The 19,394-nt window shown below is 31.7% G+C and overlaps 2 protein-coding genes across 3 annotated transcripts in view; both read left to right on the top strand.

Moving 5' to 3' along the window:
* The window catches only part of LOC106689778 (transcriptional repressor CTCFL), a 23,608-nt gene extending 21,657 nt beyond the window's left edge, over window positions 1–1,951 (top strand). For both annotated transcript variants that reach the window (XM_014434954.3, XM_014434962.2), the window contains exon 17: window positions 734–1,951. The gene's annotated coding sequence lies outside the window, so the exon portion shown is untranslated. The remainder of the gene's footprint in view (window positions 1–733) is intronic.
* Window positions 1,952–16,501: 14,550 nt separating this feature from the next.
* The window catches only part of LOC106689696 (puratrophin-1), an 898,854-nt gene continuing 895,961 nt past the window's right edge, over window positions 16,502–19,394 (top strand). Inside the window, exon 1 of the mRNA XM_067051911.1 lies at window positions 16,502–16,678. Coding sequence (XP_066908012.1) covers window positions 16,595–16,678 — 84 coding nt within the window. The 5' untranslated portion in view covers window positions 16,502–16,594. The remainder of the gene's footprint in view (window positions 16,679–19,394) is intronic.

The raw sequence follows: 19,394 nt of genomic DNA on the forward strand, positions 1-19,394 counted from the left end.
GGAGACTTTAAAAGGACTTTGGCCCTCAGGCTTTATAACAAAAAATTATTCAGATTTTATAACAAAAAAATGCTTTCTTTGTGTATTGCTACATTATTTCATAGACAAAAATAATAATAATTGTTTACCTTTTTCCTTCTAGCTACAATATCAGCCTTTTTTTTTCCCTTTTTTATTTTATTTTATTTTTTATTTATTACTTAAAAGAATCTTTAACACAATTTCTTAAAACTTTTTTTTTTACTTAAAGCTTTAGAATACTACTTATTTTGAACATATTTTATTTTAGAATGCAATGATATTTTAGGAAATTAAAAAACAGATGTTAAAAATCACTTAAAATTCTTTTTTTATATTTCAGAAATTAAATGAAAGGTAATAAAGTGTCCAAAGCCTATTTTTTTGAAATTTGAATTCTTTTGGGGTTTAATAAAAGCTTTCTATACAGCAATTCATTCATTTGATCGAATGAACAGAATCCTTTGTATTAAAAATAAATAGATATGCAATGCTATGAAAGAGATAAAAATATGTTGGCCTATCTTATTAAATAATAAAAAAAATGTGATTCTGATCATTTTTCCTAAGTACCCTTCAAGTCTATATTTAATGAAACTATGTGATTAATTAACTTAGAAAATATGGACTATCTGATTATCAGGTTGATTTTTTAATTTTGTTTTATTTAATCTACATATAATATATAGATATATATTTTTTTTTTTTTTTTTAGGAAAATTACAAGACTGTAGCTTTAGAGTACCTGCATCAGGTATTGTATATTTTAACTAAAAACCGTTCAGTTGTTGGAAAGAATTCCAAAGCATCGATGATCGGCTCAGAGTTCTAGTCTTTCAGAGCTTTGCATATGGTTTTTCGCCATCGTAAACGTGCAAGCTATTGAAAACTCACCAAAGATAATTAAGGACAGAACTTGGTAAAGAAACTAAAGATAAAAATGAAAATTTCATTGAGACTTTCATTCCAAAATGTTTTAGCTTCAGAATTTTATGTTAAATGTACAAGTAACAAATGAGAACGAAGGAAGTATAAATTAGTTTTAACGACTTGTCAGAAAACGTTTAATTTTCTTGACAATTCAGTACTGGGTTATAGAAACACTTTGTATATTTCTCCATTATAAATAGATAATTATTTGATTTTTTTTTAGATGTAAAATATTATATCAATGTACGTTTATGTATAGTGTATACATATGTAACAAAACTGTTTTATTATGATCTATAGTTAAACAAATTTTTCACCTTGTAATTGTTAAGTTTATAGTGAAGTTAATTGTAAGTAACTAACATCTGTACAAATATAAGGTGTTTTAATTCAATTTCTTGGCAAAACACTTTTTTAACGATATCACAGTTCTACGAGATATAACTCTTTGTTGCTATGGGAACTTCTTTAACTAGAACTTGGTGACTCTTTAACCGATAGTAATCCAAGTTCATTTTTTATATTTACAAATAAATATCTTTTTATAAATGCCTCTGTTTTATTTATACTACTCTGGTAGTTCAATAATTTTAATTTTACTAAAAAGGAACATATTATTGAATTAGCAATGTGATATCTGTTATCATTTTGTTATTAAAAAAAATTTCTTTTAGATGTTTCTTGCCATCTGTTTTTAGATTTGTATATATGTGTACAGGTGACTATTGCTGTGACATTCTAGTTAGTTAAGGTACAGAAAAAAAAGTTTTCAATCAAACCAATGTTTTTATTATTTTTAAAAAAATTAAGTTGTAATATAAAAAAGCTGATTTTGTTTCTTTAGTTGCAATTATTTTTTTAAAATGCACTAAAGGGTATTTTATTTGTCTGTTGTATTTATTTTATGAAAATTTATTTGTATGAAACATTTACAATTATACTTCATAATGAATGATGTGATTAGTTTTTTTTTTGTTATTTATTATTAAAAGTGTACATTTTATTCTTATTATGTCCATCTTTATTTTCCAGTGTTCTTAACCTTATACCATTTCAAGTTCCAGAGGTGATAAAAGTCAGTTACTTCACCCCACTTTTCTATTACTCTAATGAAAAATATGTATAGCTACTAGTCAAAATTGATGAGTCTTAGTCCAAGTATAGTTAAGGAGAATGAAAGAGGTGGTTATTGCAAAACGTAAAAAAAAAAAATTGATCATGTTAAAATGTTCATTAACCTTTTACACCATTTCAAGTTCCAGAGGTGACAAAAGTCAATTATTTCACCCCAATTTTTTATTACTTTACTGAGAAATATGTATAGTTACTAGTCAAAATTGATGAGTCTGAATCCAAGTATAGTTTGGCGGAATAAAAAAGGCAATTGTTGCAAAACATTTTTAAAAAAATTAATTTATCATACAGGACTCCATTTCTTTAAAACTACCTATAGCAATAAGAACCAAATAGAAAATAATGTAAAGAGAAATAAATTTGCTAAAATACAAACCTTAAAAAGAGATATTTATGTTCAATAGTTTCCAAGATATACTTTTTTGAAAAGAAACTTATTAAATGAAAAATTTACTGAAAAATCAATGTTTAATGAATTTATTCAGGGAAAACTATAACTCAGGAACCATTTCACGTACAGATCATTTAAATCTAGCTTAATGCACTAAATTAGTTTATCACTTCATAGGAGCAGCAGAGTAGATTTTATGATATTTGCTAAAATAAATTTACACTATTTTAATTTCTAGTTGTTTAGACAAAACCTTGGTTTATGAAAAATTATGCACAGAACCGTTAGACATACAGATATTTATTACTCATATTAAAGCTAGTTTAATGTGCTTAATTAGTTTCTGATGTTTATTTGTTGGCGTAGTAGTCAGAGCATCTAGAAATCAATCTTTTGGGAATTTGTTTTGGCAAATATGAAAACTACTACTACGAAGATTAACATCATAAACCATTTTATAGTCAATTAAAATAACTTTAATATGAGCAATATGAAATGTCTGTATGTCTTATAGATTCTGAGATATAGTTATTTATAAACCAAAAGTTTTGTCTAAACAACTAGGTATTGAAATATTGTAAATTTATTTCAGCAAATATCATGAAATTTACTAATCCTACAAAGATTAACTTCATAAACTACTTTACAGTACATTCAATTAGCTTGATATGGGGGGGGGATCTATTAGATAGGAACATAAAAATTGTAAAACATACACGTTAATGTGGTGCAGCCCAGCACTCGATTGAACACCCTACAGATGGAGCTGCACCTTGTCCTCTGCATCCATTCCGCACTACATCTGTACGGGTGCTTCCTCCAGTTCGCCAGCCCTCTGGCCCTTAGTCTATGTCGGCTTCCTCTTCTTCCAGTGGCTTGCCCATGCCGAGCAGTCAAGCCATTCTCTACGTAAAGTGTGTCAGACCCCCCACCTCCTTTCACCTGTAGATGAACTCCTTGAAGAAGAGATAATTCTCTTCTATCAGATGGGGGTACTCCAACTTGTTGAGAGCGAAGATCTCAGTCTTTTTCAACAACCTGCTTAGTGTCCTTCAGTGTCAGTGCAATCAAACACTAATGTTTTGCTATTTCAGAGACTCCACAGGTAGGATACCGGGGGTCGATATACTTTCTGAAGCTCTGCAGCTTTCCCCGGAACCATCCATGTTCTATTAGGATCTGTGAGGCCCAGTAGTTTGGAAGGACCAACTTAGCCTTCAACCTCGCATGGAGAGTGAGGAAGAACTTTGTCAGAGTAGTGCTCTTCAGACAGACCATCCACAGTCCATTCTACTCCTCTATGGAATCTGCCCATCAATTTTGACTAGTAGTTATACATAGTTAAGATTTTAGTAATAAAAAGTTGGGGTGAAATACCTGATTTTTTCCCCTTTAATTGAATCTTTTCATTGACAGAAATTCTGTCAGTGAAAAGATTCAAAAGAAATAACAAAAATACTTATAGAAAATTTTTTAAGTCGGAGTTAGAAATTCTAACTCCGACATAAACAATTTTCTAAAAGTATTTTGGTTATTTCTCATTTCTAAAATCTTACCTTCTTCTTCAGCATAAGTATGAAAATATAAGTTTACTAAAATTCATATTCTGCTTTTAACCATTTATTCAGTCTTAAATAGTAGAATAAATCTATAGTGAAAATACGAAGACTGATTTTAAGGAATAAGTCATTCTGTCAATGGAAAGGCTTTCTAGTGTAAACATTCCTTCAAATTATGCTAAATGATAAATTATTACAACATAATACATTGATGAAGTTTCACCACATTAGCAATCAGCTGACCAACTTAATTGCCAACATATATCATTAAATTAAATAATGAATAAAATAAAAAGATTGGTTAAAAATAAATTTGCCTAGCAGATATAATAAAACTAACACTATATTAATTAAAATGAAAAATCTTGTACTAGAAAGAAACAAAAAAACAAAGCTAAAAAGTTTTTTTATACAAGGTTTAAATCTCAACAGATAAAAGAAGCACTAAGTTTTCAGATAGTGTGGGACTCAAATACATGAAAACCACCTTGTTATGCAACAATTGAACTGGCCCAACAAGTTGCTCTTCTTTTGTACAAATGTCTCAGTAGTGGAATAGAGTGCCCATTGGCTGCACTTCCAATTCAGTGTGTTTATCGCTCTCGATCTGTAATTTAGTTTTGTTACTAGATCACAAGGCTTTCTTTTTTAGGCCATCTTATTTGTTGGGGGGCTTTCTCAACAAAGCACTACATATCAGAATAAACGTGAATATGTATTTTTCTGTCATGTTTATTTGCATATTCTATAACCTCTTTGCTGATAAGGCTAACTTGAAGATCTCATTGCAGATTGTTGTTTCTAATTCCTTTATTAAATGTTCTTTCCAATTGAGCCTTGTATCCGGTGTCATTTCTGTTATGTTTTCTCTATTTGTAAAGTTTATTTTACAGATTTGCCTTCTTTTAGTTTGATTCTCCAGTATTTTGTCCAGTCATATGCTTCCCTAATTGAGCTCTGGAGTTCTTTTATAGTTTCTTTGACATCAACTACTGCCAATAAAGCAAATGTAGTCACAGTCTTTCTTCTCTGTTTGGCTTCTCGATACTATGCACATACTCAATGGTAGAGTGCTTTTCCTGAATCCGAACTGGTGATCCAGAAGATCTCTCTCCTCCAATAGTGGCTTCAATCTTTTGAAATCATTTAGAGATCACTAGCAACAATGCAATTGGTCTGTATAACATTTTGTACTTTAATGGGCTTTAGATACCGCATAACCTCCACTACTTTCTAGGATTGTCACATACTTCAGTCTGAAGGCCACATTTATAAAAGGTAATAATTTTTCTAGAGCTTTGCCTGGTAGTTGTTATTTATACAGTTACCAAGTCGTACCCTGGTGCTTTTTTCCTGCTTAAGTTGTTTTTAATCTCTTTCAATTCTTGAGGAGTTATCCTTTTTTATACATATTTAATCAATTTCTTACTTTCAATGCAATATTCTCTTCAATTGTTTGCTGAGGTAGCAGCTGGAAGGTTTTCTAAAGATGACCAGCAGAAAGGGCAGCTCTTCAGCATCCTTAGTCCAGGATCCAGGTATTCTGATAGACGATGATTGGATTTTTGGTCGCTTTAGTGTATTTCCAGTGTAAATAATCAGTGTATCTCTGGTTTAGTAAGACTAGTTGGATAAGTTCTTAGGTTCAGTACTTGGTAAGTATAGTTTCTGGACCAACAGTTGAGCAAGAAGCCATTTGGTTGTGATCATGTTCGACCCTCAGTGATTTCTCTATTTGGATATCCACTTTTACAGAGGCTTAGGTGTGTCCCAGGAGTTCCTCCTAGTGGCTAACCAGTGCCATGCAACAAGGTCTACCACCTTTCACCCGTGGATAAACTCCCTGAGGAAGTGGTAGTTTTCTTCTGTCCCGCTGTTTCAGAGACTTTACGGGCTGAGCACTGAGGATCAATATCCTTTCTGAAAGTTTTCACCATTCCTTGGAAGCCTCCATATATTTTTAGGATCTGGGTAACCCAGTAGTCTTATCAATTTCTTCTCTTTGTGATTTTTTTTCTTGTATGCATCAGAGTCTTCTTTTCTAAATTTGTAGAAATGAATCACTTAAACTTTCTATCCTTGAAATTTCGTGTGGATAGATGAAGTATCCTGTGAAGGTCCGATTGTCCCAGTATTGAAATGGAATTCGGCTGTCATAATCATTGTCACTGTCGTCTTCAGAAGTGGATTCCTGTAAGTTGTTTTTGACAAAAAATCTCAATATATTTTTCTTCATTTAAACTGATCCTACAAAAAAAAATTAATAAAAAGAGGAAATTGCAATATTTGCACTCACCTTCCTAGTATGTCAATTAGACAACTCAGAAATTTAGTCTAGGAATAAATGTGAGGGTAGTTCTGAATTATTAACATAGAATTTTTCATTTATTTCTGTAGTTATTTAAAATATATATATCCTCTTATCTATCTTCCATAGACTCTCGTTTCATACAATATTTTAACATTTCTTCCCTTGCATTCTTTTTACATTGCCAAACCACTGTAGTCTATTATCTTCCATAATATGATCACTCCCAGGTTACTTCTTAATAGTAGTATTCCTGACCTTGTCCCTTTTGTGTTTACTCTTCTATCCTCCTCAGATACCTCATTTCCAGTGCTTGCACTTGGTTTTTATGTCTTGAGGTAGTAGTCCAGAACTCACTTGCATAGGACTGTAGGGGGATAAATGTAGTCTTATATACTAATTTTTTTACCTTATCCATAACTTCTTTCCTTCCTATAAAACAAGCTTTGAGTGAAGAATATTTTATTTTTTTCTCAGACTTTTCCATCTATCCAGTCATTTCATAAAGGTGGACCCCCAGGTACTTGAAATATTTAACATTATCCAGCTCCTTATTAGTCATATTATTTGGTTTCCTCTTTCTTTACATTTTCCTATTCTTGTTACTTTAGTTTTGCTTCTGTTAATTTCCATGTTTAACAGATACAGTTCTTCTAGTAGGATTCTAAGGTTGAATTGGAGATATCTTCTGCTGTTCCTGAATGTAAGTGTTGGAATATTTCCTTTCCTTTAGTTCCCATTTTCTTCATTATTTCGGTAGTGATGCCCTCAATACCAGTTCCTTTATGCATTTGTAGGTCACGTATAGCATCTGCTATTTCCTCTTCTATGAAGTCTTCTTCTTTGACATAGTTTTCTATGCTTTAAGTATTTTTTTCATAATAAATAATAAAAAAACAAATAAAAATTGTTAAAACATAAATAAAATCAAGGTCCTTGGAGAGAGAGAGAGAGAGAGAGAGATGCGAGAATGGGTGTCTCGTAGACTGAAGAAAAAGGGGAGAAGGGGAGTATGAAAGGAAGTGAAAATAATGATATTCGCATGGTTTTTAAGGCCATTCCATGAAAATAAAAAAATAATAATAAATCTCACATGTGATATGCCAACATTATAATATGACTTAAATATAATATATGAAGAAGATGGTCAGGGTTGTGATGAAAAAGGAACAAAATAGTTTCAACAATTTATTGTCCGATGTTTTACGCCACTTTGCAGGGCTTCATCAGGGCTGTTCAAGATAATAGTTTAAACAAGAAGTTGTTCAACCTATTGTCCTGAATAGCAAAGTGGGGCAAAACATCGGACAATAAATAGTTGAAAACTATTTAATCCTTTTTGACCACAACCCTGACCATCTTCTTTATATTTTAAATTATATGGTCAACGATTTATACATTTATAAATATAACATAACTAAAAAATCTAGCTATAAATGGATCTAAAGATTTGTATTTATATTAAATCTCATTTTTGCTTACTATTCAATTAAAACTATTGCATGTTGATTTATAATACTGTATTATACACTTAAATTTTAAGAAAAATGAGATTATATAAAATACAAATTTTTAAAATCTATCTAAATATAAGTTAGATTTTTGAATTAAACTTGTCCATTCAGGGTATAACACATAAATACACAGACAGACAGAGACACACACACACACACACACACACACACACAAACTTCAAAGATAGAGTTCTGTTTTATTTTATTGGCCAAAGGAGATACAAGGTGACTGGTGGTGTCCCACAAGGCTTGGCATTAGGGCTTCTTCTGTGGAACGTCATGTATGATGCAATCTTCAAATTGAAAATGCCGGAGGGAACCACAGTTGTGGGATTCGCAGATGACGTTGCAGTTGTAGTGGCAGTGAAGCACTTGGAAGAAGTTACACTCACTGCAAACCAGGCTGTTGCTACAGTCCAAGGTTGGCTGTCTTCGGTAGGCCTACAACTTGCAGATCACATGACTGAGGTTCTCCTAGTAACTAGCAGGAAGCAGACTGAGTCCATCACTGTCACGGTTGGTAGACACAAAATTCGTTCCCTGTCTTGCTTAAAACACCTAGGAGTCACTATTGATGCACGCCTCCGCTTTAATGTTCACACGGAGTATATCAGCGCCAAATCTGCTAAAGTAGCATCCTTTTTGTCACGCCTTATGCCAAACGTGGGAGGTCCCAGAGAAAGTAGCCGAAGGCTCCTTGCTACTGTTGTTCCCTCCATTATGTTATATGCAGCCCCGATTTGGAAAGAAGCGATGGTTACCAAATCATACAGGAGAAAATTGGTTTCAGTGTACTGCAGGGTTTCTTTAAGGACAATTAGTGCTTTTCAAAGTGTTTCCTATGAAGTGGTGTGCGTGATAGCCTGAATGTCACCTGTGGAACTTCTTGTTGAAGAAAGAAGCAGGCACTGTGGACGACACATGTTTCAGAGAGGAAGAGCGAAAAATAACCATTGACAAGCGGCAGCAACGTTGGGAGGCTGCAGATTCCAGAAGGAGGACTCGCAGGTTAATACCCGATGTGAGCAAGTGGTATGGCCGCCAGCATGGTGAGGTGGATTTTTACGTAACCCAATTGTTGACCGGACATGGATGCTTTAGAGCCTACTAGTACTATTTCTAACTGGACAACACCGCAGAATGGCCTGGATGTCAGATTGTCGAGGAAACCGCGGAGCATGTGTTTTTCACTTGTATTAGCTTTGCGACAAAAAGTGAATTTGAGAGTGTGTGGAGGAAGCATCACACCAGAAAACGTGGTGACCTATATGCTACTCTCAATCCAGCAGTGAAGAGATTCACCACAGTCGTTCTCAAGAGGTTGAGAGAGGAAGAGAGGGCTAGAAGACGTTACTAGCATGGAAACATGAAAACCATGTGAAGAAAGCGAGACGGCACTCAGCCATTTCCCTCCATGAAGTAATGCCTAGCAGCGGTCCTGTAGAGAGGAATGAACAGGTGTAGGGCGGTGTGGGTAAAAATCCCACACACGAATAGGTACGGGCCTATCCGTGTCTTTTCCACGATCGAAGATTTCCACCAACCCTCACTAAAAAATAAAAAAAAACCTACCTGGATAAAGACCAATGTGCCTGTTGGAGATGATGTTGCACTGAGATTTAGATCTTGAGCATGCACCTAGATGACTTCGGCCGCAGTATTTGGAGTCCAAAATTCAGTCCATATCCTGACAGAGTTCTTGAAGGCTTTCTGAACAAGCGTCACACGATGGTTTCTGTGGGTATGAACACTATTACTTTATCTGTGATTGTAGTGAATTTCTCCACATCTGTATGTTCTGTTGTAGTCTGGATGGTATGAAGCTGGTCAGGCAAATTTTGTCAACCCCTATGTATGAATTAATTCTGCATGTACCGTTTTTGTAGTGAGTTTCTACATTCATTCATTCATTACATCATTCAGTTGGTCCATTCAGACATCACCAGGTGGGATGTCTTAAAGCAGTTTTTTGGTTTGTCTCTGACCCTCCATAGAATTACAAGAGCTGTACTTCATTAAAGTTTACACATGTTTGTTTAAGTGGATCAGTGATGAGGTCTTAAAAACAAACCAGCATGTCGTTATAACTATTAGAAATAAGTAGTTGAAATTTGTGTGACCTTGGAAGTTGAGAAGACAGCTTCACAAGTGGCAAAACATAGTTTGGTTGTTCTTCTAAAATAGTAGAATCTGTGACACAGGTCATCCAAGGTATAATAGATATTAATAGAGGTACATCCATGGAGGATTAGGCTAGAATACCATAATATTGTATACCTTAGGTTCCTCTGCTTCTCAATTTCTCACTCCTATAAGGGTCACAACTGGAATGAGATCATCATAATATTGTATACCTTATGTTCCTCTGCTTCTCCTGTCTTCTTAATTGCTCGATCCTATAAGGGTCACAACTGGAATGAGATCATATCGGGGTCACCAACTGTCTTTTTATTAGTCCAGGCACTAATTTAGGAGGTGATGTGCAGTTTAGGTAAAGTAAGTTTAAGTTAGGTTAGCTGGATAAGAAAATTTGGTATGGTAGATTTATTCAACCAACCACATATAACCAGAGAGCAAGTTCTAAGGATATTAACAAGGGCAATGGCAGTGCAATCCACCACTTCATGTTCTGCTGTTTCAGGGACTTAGGGGGTCAATGTCCTTTCCATGGCTCTGTAATACCTAATAGTCTGGAAGAGCCTAGCACATCTAACCTTCAATCTTGACTTGAAGATGGGAAAGAACTTTTCCCTAGTGCCCTTGTGGTTCGCCACTTTTTGTCCATTCCAATACTCTTTCAAATCCTGCAACAATATATTCTTTCATAGGTTCAGGATTTCACTGAACCTCTTTTGGAATAACTCTGGTAGCGCTTCCAGCCCCTGTCTTTTCACTTCATATTTAAAAACATCCTCCTGCAGGATGAAGTTCAAGGGCATCATCCTGGCCACCTACACCATCACTTCATGCAACATCATCCTCCTAAATCTTTATGATCCTCAGGTTTCTGTATGGTGCCCAGTCTCTTGTTTTTTTTCTACCCAAGATTTCAGGCGTGCAGGAGGATACCCAAGACCTATCCAGGGTGATAAGATGAGCCTCTTACAAGTATGGCTTAAGTCTTGGTTGCTGCTTAGCTCCACTTTCTCCTTACTCACTACTTCCAACAAAACTAGCACATCTCCCATTTGCTTCTTCACTCTAGCTCTGCTATCCTCAACTAGAATGATAGCCAGGTCGTCCACGTAAGCAAGGATCTCTCTGTCTTCCATCTCCCCTAAAAACTCATCAAATTTCCATAGGGCCAGACCTAGGACCAACATATGTGGGCAAACTATTACAATTCTCCACTCAACCTCATAGTAGTTACCTTCTGATCTTAACGTTTCTGTAACTAGAGTAAACTATCTATAAGACAATATAGGTTGCGGCAGAGGGGGAGAGTATGGTGAACTCCTGCATCTGCTGGAATATGCAGGACCACCAAATGCTGTCGAACACAGATGATATGACAAACAGGATCAAAGGTCATATTTCCCTTCCCTCTCCTCCACATCCCCACACTCTCTCAGTAGTGCATCTCTAGTGTCCTTGCAAGGGGTGGAGCTGAACTTCTATCGATGGACTCACAGACCTATGAATTGATCCGAGGTTATTCACTAGCAAATGATCCAGGATCTTATATAGGACTGGAGGGAAGTATATTAGTTTTTGTTAAGAGTCTCTCTTATAACACAATTTCAAATCTGCAATCCTCTACTTGCTTGAAATGTGGTGCTTATCCAAAACACTCATTGAAAATCTAAATGGTGGTAAGTGGTTTGATCATCTAAACCAAAATGAATTAAGATCGGAGGATCAACTGAAGCTCTTTGAAGATGAATAAAAGGAAGTTAGAATAACAACCCTGATACACATTGTTGAAGACTGTTATACCATACTTAACAAGCTCTCATGCCACAATAAAGTCAATATTGAATGGGTCCTCAGTCACTGTGGTATTCCTGGTAATGAGAATGTTGACAGGTTAGCAGAGAATAGTTCTGAGATCATAACTATTACCCCAGTAATAGTGGTATAAGGCTTTGCAATATAAAAAGTTAAATAAAGGTGTGTAATAATAAATAAATAAAGCGACTTAGAAGCTGAACTATATTGGCTAGACAAAAGATAGCTAACATTCTGAGCTGTTACTGAATAGACTATGTGACGGCGGAAGTGAAACATAGCTTCATCTGGAAAGGGGTCCTCTAAGGGATCTACACTTGTCATTCATCAAATTGATCAGAAAGGGATTGGGACTTAATATGACAGGATATTACTGATATGGTAAAAAGAGAGGTATACAACAACAAAAGACTTAAAGGTATTGCAGTTGTGGTAAATTTATAATTAAAATTCCAACAATTATATAAAAAGAGTGTATAACAAGTAGAACCGAGAATTTGGGAATTCCCTGTATTTCTAATTACCTCTTGTTCATCTCGTTCATGTAATGAAGGTTTCAGCTACTGACATTCCCAATAATGGTATTCTGCACCCTTATTATTTTAAAGAGAAAAGATATGGTCATCTTGCAACCAGAGAACCTGTCAACTCTAGTAATTCTAACCAATATACCTGAGCAACACCAGCAACTCCCAACGGCAATAGAGGGTTGATATACAGGGAGAGATGAAGGAAATGAGGAGTAGGAATTTTTCAAGGTTCAGGAAATCAAGAAGTATTGTACTGGGTAATGGAGCCCATCAATTTGCCACTTTTGTGGCTGTCCTTTCAGTGCTAAAATCAAGATTTTCACTGTATCAAGATACAGAGATATTTTTTAATAAGATTTATTAAATATTTGGAAGATTTATTTAATAATTAGTAATCAGGTGTGAAAACCATATTTTCTTTTTAGAATAAAATAGAATAGAAAAAAATTATTCTTAAGTAAATCATTATGTTTATACAAAGTGAAGAAATATGGAAACAAAAAATTAAGAATATTAAATCAATGTATAAACTTAAAAAAAAAGAAGAAAACAGAGCAAGAGAACTTAATCGTAAAGAAAAAAATCTCGTGAACACATCGCACAACTTTCACTTACTACCATACTTTGAGTTTCATAATTCACTTACCACCCTACTTTGAGGTTTGAGATTCAGTTTATAATAATCCTCAGTTTGTCTCTGGGATCTGCCAAAAGACCTCCATACACCAAAGAGCCATAGTCAAAGTGGGGGAAGATGAGGAAGGATATTTGGAATCTACATATAAGTTTAGAAAGGAAGTTTTGGGAGCAATGCAACAGTTTTAAGGTAGAAATTAACTGTTGGAAGATATAGATAAAATGAAAGTTTCAGGAGAGATAAATTTAGTTATATGACTAGAGTTGGAATTAGTTGTGGGGACTGGTAACAATAATCTTAGTTTTTACAGCCTTAAATTATTTAAGTTAAACAAGACATTGGAAAATAAATCTTATTTTTATTTAAAATGTAACATTTGTCACCTCATATGTATTTCACTACACGAATTTTTTCAAGATCCTGCCCTATCTTGTTGTTAATTTTATACATATAAGTGTCGATAAGTTTAAAATGGATCAATAACAATTTAAATACCAATATATTAAAATTTGAAATTAAATATCCTAAAATAATTCTAAATAATACTTAATTTACCTATTGATTGTGTGTTGACTGATCTCCTTTTATAACTCTTCCACTTGTCAAATATACATCTAACATTTGATAAATTTTTATATTTATTTATTTCCAAAATATAAATGAAACCCTTGAAAACTTATACACTCTTTTCTTTCTTATGTTAGTTGACTTTTTAAAGAGTTTGACCATTGTACAGATTCTTAATTAATTTTTATAAAAATTAGACAACAATTATCAACCTATATAACTTCATGATGTTTTATGATTTACATATGCATTCATAATTACATATACAGATTTTATTGAGGAATTTTTCTAAAGTACAGTGATTATTAAAACCGAGAAAAATTATAGTTTCCTCGGCTGGTTATTGGGGTATATAAAGGATCTAGACTTATGAAACTTGATTGAAAGGAATGTCATGTGAGAGTGTATGTTTAAGTTAGTTGGTAGGCATTTATCTCTTTAGAACCCTTAACCAACCCATATTGATTCCTTCACACTAACTAAAACTTGAAACTACAGTACATGGGAAAACTTGATTTGATGAATTTTCTAAAAATATTTTTGTCAGTCTCAGAAAGTTAAAATATTAAAAAAAATACTGTTCGGAAGTGCTTAGTAGTTCATTGTAATAAAATAATGTTGGTTTGTTTGATTTCTATGTTTTTTAAAAACTATTTTGCTAAAAAAATGTACATGGTAGGGGGGGGGGAGAAAGAGAAGTAAATTTTGGAATCAGTAAAGTTAAACGAATATAATAAGAAATTATTATTTCTAGATACAGATATTTTCTCCACTTATTGAAATTGTCTTCCTTACAGTAACAAATTTCAATTGACAGGATGAGGTAAGACTACTATTAAATGTAAATCCATTTACTCTGTTTCATCACCTTCCTGTGATTCTACAACCAACAGACATTATCACTGTTATTCAACTAAGCATTTAACAGTTCTAGTGAAGGTAAAAAGAAAAATTTAAAACACCGGACTCAAAAACTACTGTGTATATTCACCAAAACATTGAGACACACATAGTATAACAATATATCGATGTCAAGAAATAACAGTAATGGTTAAACTATATATCATATGATACATATTTGGCTTTTTTAAAATAACTAAAACCAATATGTCATGAAAAAGAAATGTTCTTACCTTAATATCAATAATGCAACAATCTCACATCTTAGATAGGAAGAAAGATTCCTTTAACTGTAATAATTCCTAATGTACCAGTCCATGTGTCTAACTGGTTCTTTTAAATGATTCTTTGATTTAAATCTTTTTATCTTATTTCATTTTAGATTTTTGTTTTATTTAAAGAAATTTTTATAGAATAAATAACAAAATTTCCAAAAGCTTATGGTTCTTAAGACAAAATTTTTTTTTCCTTTAGCAAAATTAAAAACTAATACAAAAATTAACTATAAAAATTCATGTATTAAATTTTAATAAAAATACACTACAGATTTTTGACAACCGGTTTCAATCCTCATTTACTTTCTTCGTCAATTGTTCCAAAGCAAAATAAAATTATTCAATGATTTATGTAAACATCTTACTTCCACAATAAAAAATAGACCACATTCCTTGTTTTGACTATGTTCATAGAATACTTACGCCTTTCCTTCGATGCCAGGGACACATAATGTTCTCATCTTCTGTACTTCATATTGTAATTAACTAGTCAACATAATAAAAAATAACAACTTAGTGCAAACACTATTTAAAAAATTAAGACATCCGCTATTCCCACTTCTTCACTATCCTGAATAAGGAATCAACTCAAAGCGAGTTGTAATAATTATTTCAAATAAAAGAAAGATGGTCCAGTTGTGGTCAAAATAAATCACATAGTAAATAAACTATTTATTATATTATTATTATTATTCATTAGGGCTAAAACTAATACAAACAACTAAAAGTAAGTAACAGAGTAAGAGAATAAGATATCATGAAATAAAAATAAACAATGGAGTGGTGAGATATGAAGTAAAATATGTGAAAATATACTTTGTTAATATTTATATAAATTTTTGCATATTTTACATAATTTTTAATGACATCACAATATATTTTCATTTCATGTTATCTGGTCCTATTACTCAATTACTTAATTTTAATTGTTTGTATACTTTTTTGCCCTGGTGAAGGTCCTGGAACATGAACTCATAATAAATAGTTTATTTACTATTTGATTTATGTTGACCGTAACTGGATCATCTTTTTTTAAATAATTATCTACAGTCAATCGACAATATTCCAATAGTAATTATTCCCTTTGTTTAGCTGGAGAGTAATATTTTTTCACGGGAGTCGATTCTTACATTCGATTCCCAATTCACTCCGACACCCACCCTTCACATTTCTCAGATATGAGCTCAGTACCAATGATAATAAAAAAAAATTTTAAACAGATCACATGCACCAAATTAACCTATTAGTTACTTTATCACTTATCCCCTGTTTAATTAGAAGATATTCAATTTGTACTTAAGATGAATTTATAGGATGTTGGTGATATTGACATTACTAGTGATAGTGAAAGTTGTCACAATAACTATTATCGTGTAAACTGACATTTGTTGTCATACTATCAGGATTTGCTTGATAGTCCACAGTTCAGAACTTGTAGATAGATAGATAGATACCAGTCACCTGGAAACCTACTTTATAGAAAGTATTTATTTTGGAAATATGTGAAAAAAACTGGTTTTGTTGAAATATTTTTTTTTAGATTTCTCGACTTGATTAAACGAATAAAATTAGTAATTATATAGGCTATTTTATATTTATAAAATAATGTGTTGGTAATTAAAAAGTTTTAAGATATATGTACATTTTATTTTGAAATTAATATAAGTCAATTGTTAAATGAGCGATTAACTAATTAAATATTATTATAAGGATTTAATGTTGAGCTAGCTGTTTATCCCTGCCGCCAGTAGGTAGCGCTGACCAATAGACGATTTCCGCTTCAGTCAGTGTTCAACTCGCGACGTTTCATTATCCTCGGTTAACTGTTCAGTGTTGTTTTTGATATTTTCTTAGTGTAGTTTTGTTAATGCAGTACCTTCAGGATGGCCTACGTCGTATGGAGGGTGCTTATGAAGAAGTACACCAAGGTCCGGCTGGGATTATGGGGTAACATCTTAACGCAAACGGTAGGAGAAATAATTCTTATTTTTACAATAATTAATTAACAGCATAAAAATTGTACATACTATAACTTTTTTTTTACACATTAAATTAAAATATTTTGTATTTATGATCACCCATAACACCCTAAAATTTAATTGTTTAAGATTCAACTAGGGAATATGTACTCTCATTTTTAATTCTACAAGCTTGCAATGACATTAATTTTGTTAATTTATTTAAGGTAATTTTAATTCAGTATATAGAATTGTAACATTTTCGTAAATTAATATTCATTAAATTTAGAAATAGTAGTCGTTATTCTTTAAGATTGTGATTGGGTCTGGTAGTGTTTTATGTATACTCAGGTGAAAAAAAAAAAGAACACCATAGTTTTATGGGATTACTTAATCTTTTTTTCCTTCTCATTTTATTTTTCCTGAAGTACAGTACCACCATCTATCATTTATTGAAAATTAACACTTAATAAGAAAATAAAAAAAACAATATTATTATATATCAGCTATGATATCCATCCTCTCTTTATAAGTTTTTAATAAACGATAAATTTCAATAATTCATTAATTGAAACTTTTTAATTTTATCATCTTTCTGACAATGTTTTACGTATTATCCTATGGTTTTGATAATGTTTTACATATTATCCTATGGTTTTTAATATTAAAAAAACCCCTGAATCCTTGTCAAAATAGTGGCAGTACCTCCAGAATATTAAATGAAAAGAAAACATGATTCAGTTATTTGACTGAACTACAAAAGTATTGCGTTTTCATTGATTTCAGTTTAAAAACAAAGTTTTGTTATTAAATGTTTCATTTATTTAAATTTTCTACGATCAAATCGAAATCAATCAATCAATTAAAGAATTATATTAAAAATATTTATTGTTAGTTCAATTATTAAATGATTATCTAATCAAATATATATTATTTTTAGTCTATTGAATATTTTCTTTAGTATAATGCAAAAAAGTTAAATAAAGATTTCAAAAATATCTAACTATAGCCATTTAACAAGATTCAGAATAAGAATAGTGAATCAGGAACCTATAAAGAGAGCAATTAATTAGTATATAGCAGAATATAAAAATACAATCAGGATTACACAGATTTTATTTGAGCAAGAGAACCTCATAAATGTCTGGTGAGCATAAAATCAACACGAAAATAAATAATGTTAAAAGAACCTTGAGACTTCAGAATCGATTTGCAATGGGTAAAAAACATTTTGTCCTAAACGATTATTTGATGTCATATTAAGGTGTTGATATATTTTTTAAGGTCAAACAGTAGTCTATCGAACAACTAATGGTGTAAAATATATAATAGGAGTTTTCTATCAGTTGTTAATATATTTATGTACTTTACAAAAGTAATTTTGTTTCCTTTCATCAAATTCAATATATATTTGTTTTCTTTGAAAAGATGTTATATAAAATTATTTTAATTTGAAGTGAGCGTATGCTTTTTTTTCCACAGTATTTAATCCCCGATCTGATTAATAGTTTTAAAAAATATATATAAATTAAATGAAAAATTAAAAATCAAGTAGCTCTGATAAGCCATAAATAATTTATATTTTTAAAAGTTTGTTTAAGAAGTAAGTGCGAATTTTCTAAGGACTATTTTTTTTGGAAATGATTATCTCTCTCTAGTTGTTACTAGGTCAATTTAAGCGGGAATCCGCGCGCGCTTCTAATTAAATTATCCCAGAATGCCTCTATTCTGATTCTAACTGGATAACTTAATATCATTTACTGACTGAGTAAAAAAATATTATTTTTGTTTGAAATAATTTCGCTGAAAATCTAATATGTATATCTAGATAGCTTGACAATTATACTATGTTTACTCTATATTCTAACCACTTAATAATTATTTATAAGTATTATAACATTTATATGTAACACGTAATTTTTTACATATGTGAATTTTACGTTTTACATATATGTGAAAATATAGTTGAGGGGGAATTTATAGATACATAAATTAAATTCTCATTTTATTGTTAATATATTATGAAAAATAACAAATATAATAATTAATATATTACAACATGTATTTTGATTATTTAACAAGATTTTAAGCAATTTCACTCATATCTGACAGTGAATTGGGCATAATTTAATTTACAATATTAACTCAGCTGAAACCGTAAAAATATGAAGATTATTAGTTAAATGTGTAAACCAATACCAAATAATTTATCACTTACTAAAGTGAGATCCGGAAGTATTCGTTCGTCCTGCTATCAATCAAATAAAATTTAAAATATTGATATAATTTGCTGCGAGTGATTTAGATAAATAGAATTAGTTAGTAATTCACCAATCCCTTAATAAAATAATATATTATTGATAATATAAACCGCATATAATTGAGTTATAAATAAATTATCCGTTAGTTATTTAGTTGTTGTAATTTGTTGGTTATTTACTTAGCTACTGGAATTTAAAACGAAATAAATATTTGTATTGTTTTGTTACTTACAGATATGATTACGTGTGAAATTGCAATGTTTAAATTTAAATATATGTATATATTTATTTCTCGATGTTAAAATAACTTTTGTCCCTGCCAAGAATACATCAGTACAAAATATAACGAAACCATGTAATCAAGGAAGATTATGCCAATATTTTTTCGCGTTCGAATCGGAAATACCTATTTTTCCTGTTTTCCTCCTTAATTCATACAATTCCTTAATATGTATATATTATTT

The sequence above is a fragment of the Halyomorpha halys genome, unplaced genomic scaffold (genome assembly GCF_000696795.3).
Source record: "Halyomorpha halys isolate HHAL.00 unplaced genomic scaffold, Hhal_1.1 Scaffold47.1, whole genome shotgun sequence".
Taxonomy (NCBI): domain Eukaryota; kingdom Metazoa; phylum Arthropoda; class Insecta; order Hemiptera; family Pentatomidae; genus Halyomorpha; species Halyomorpha halys.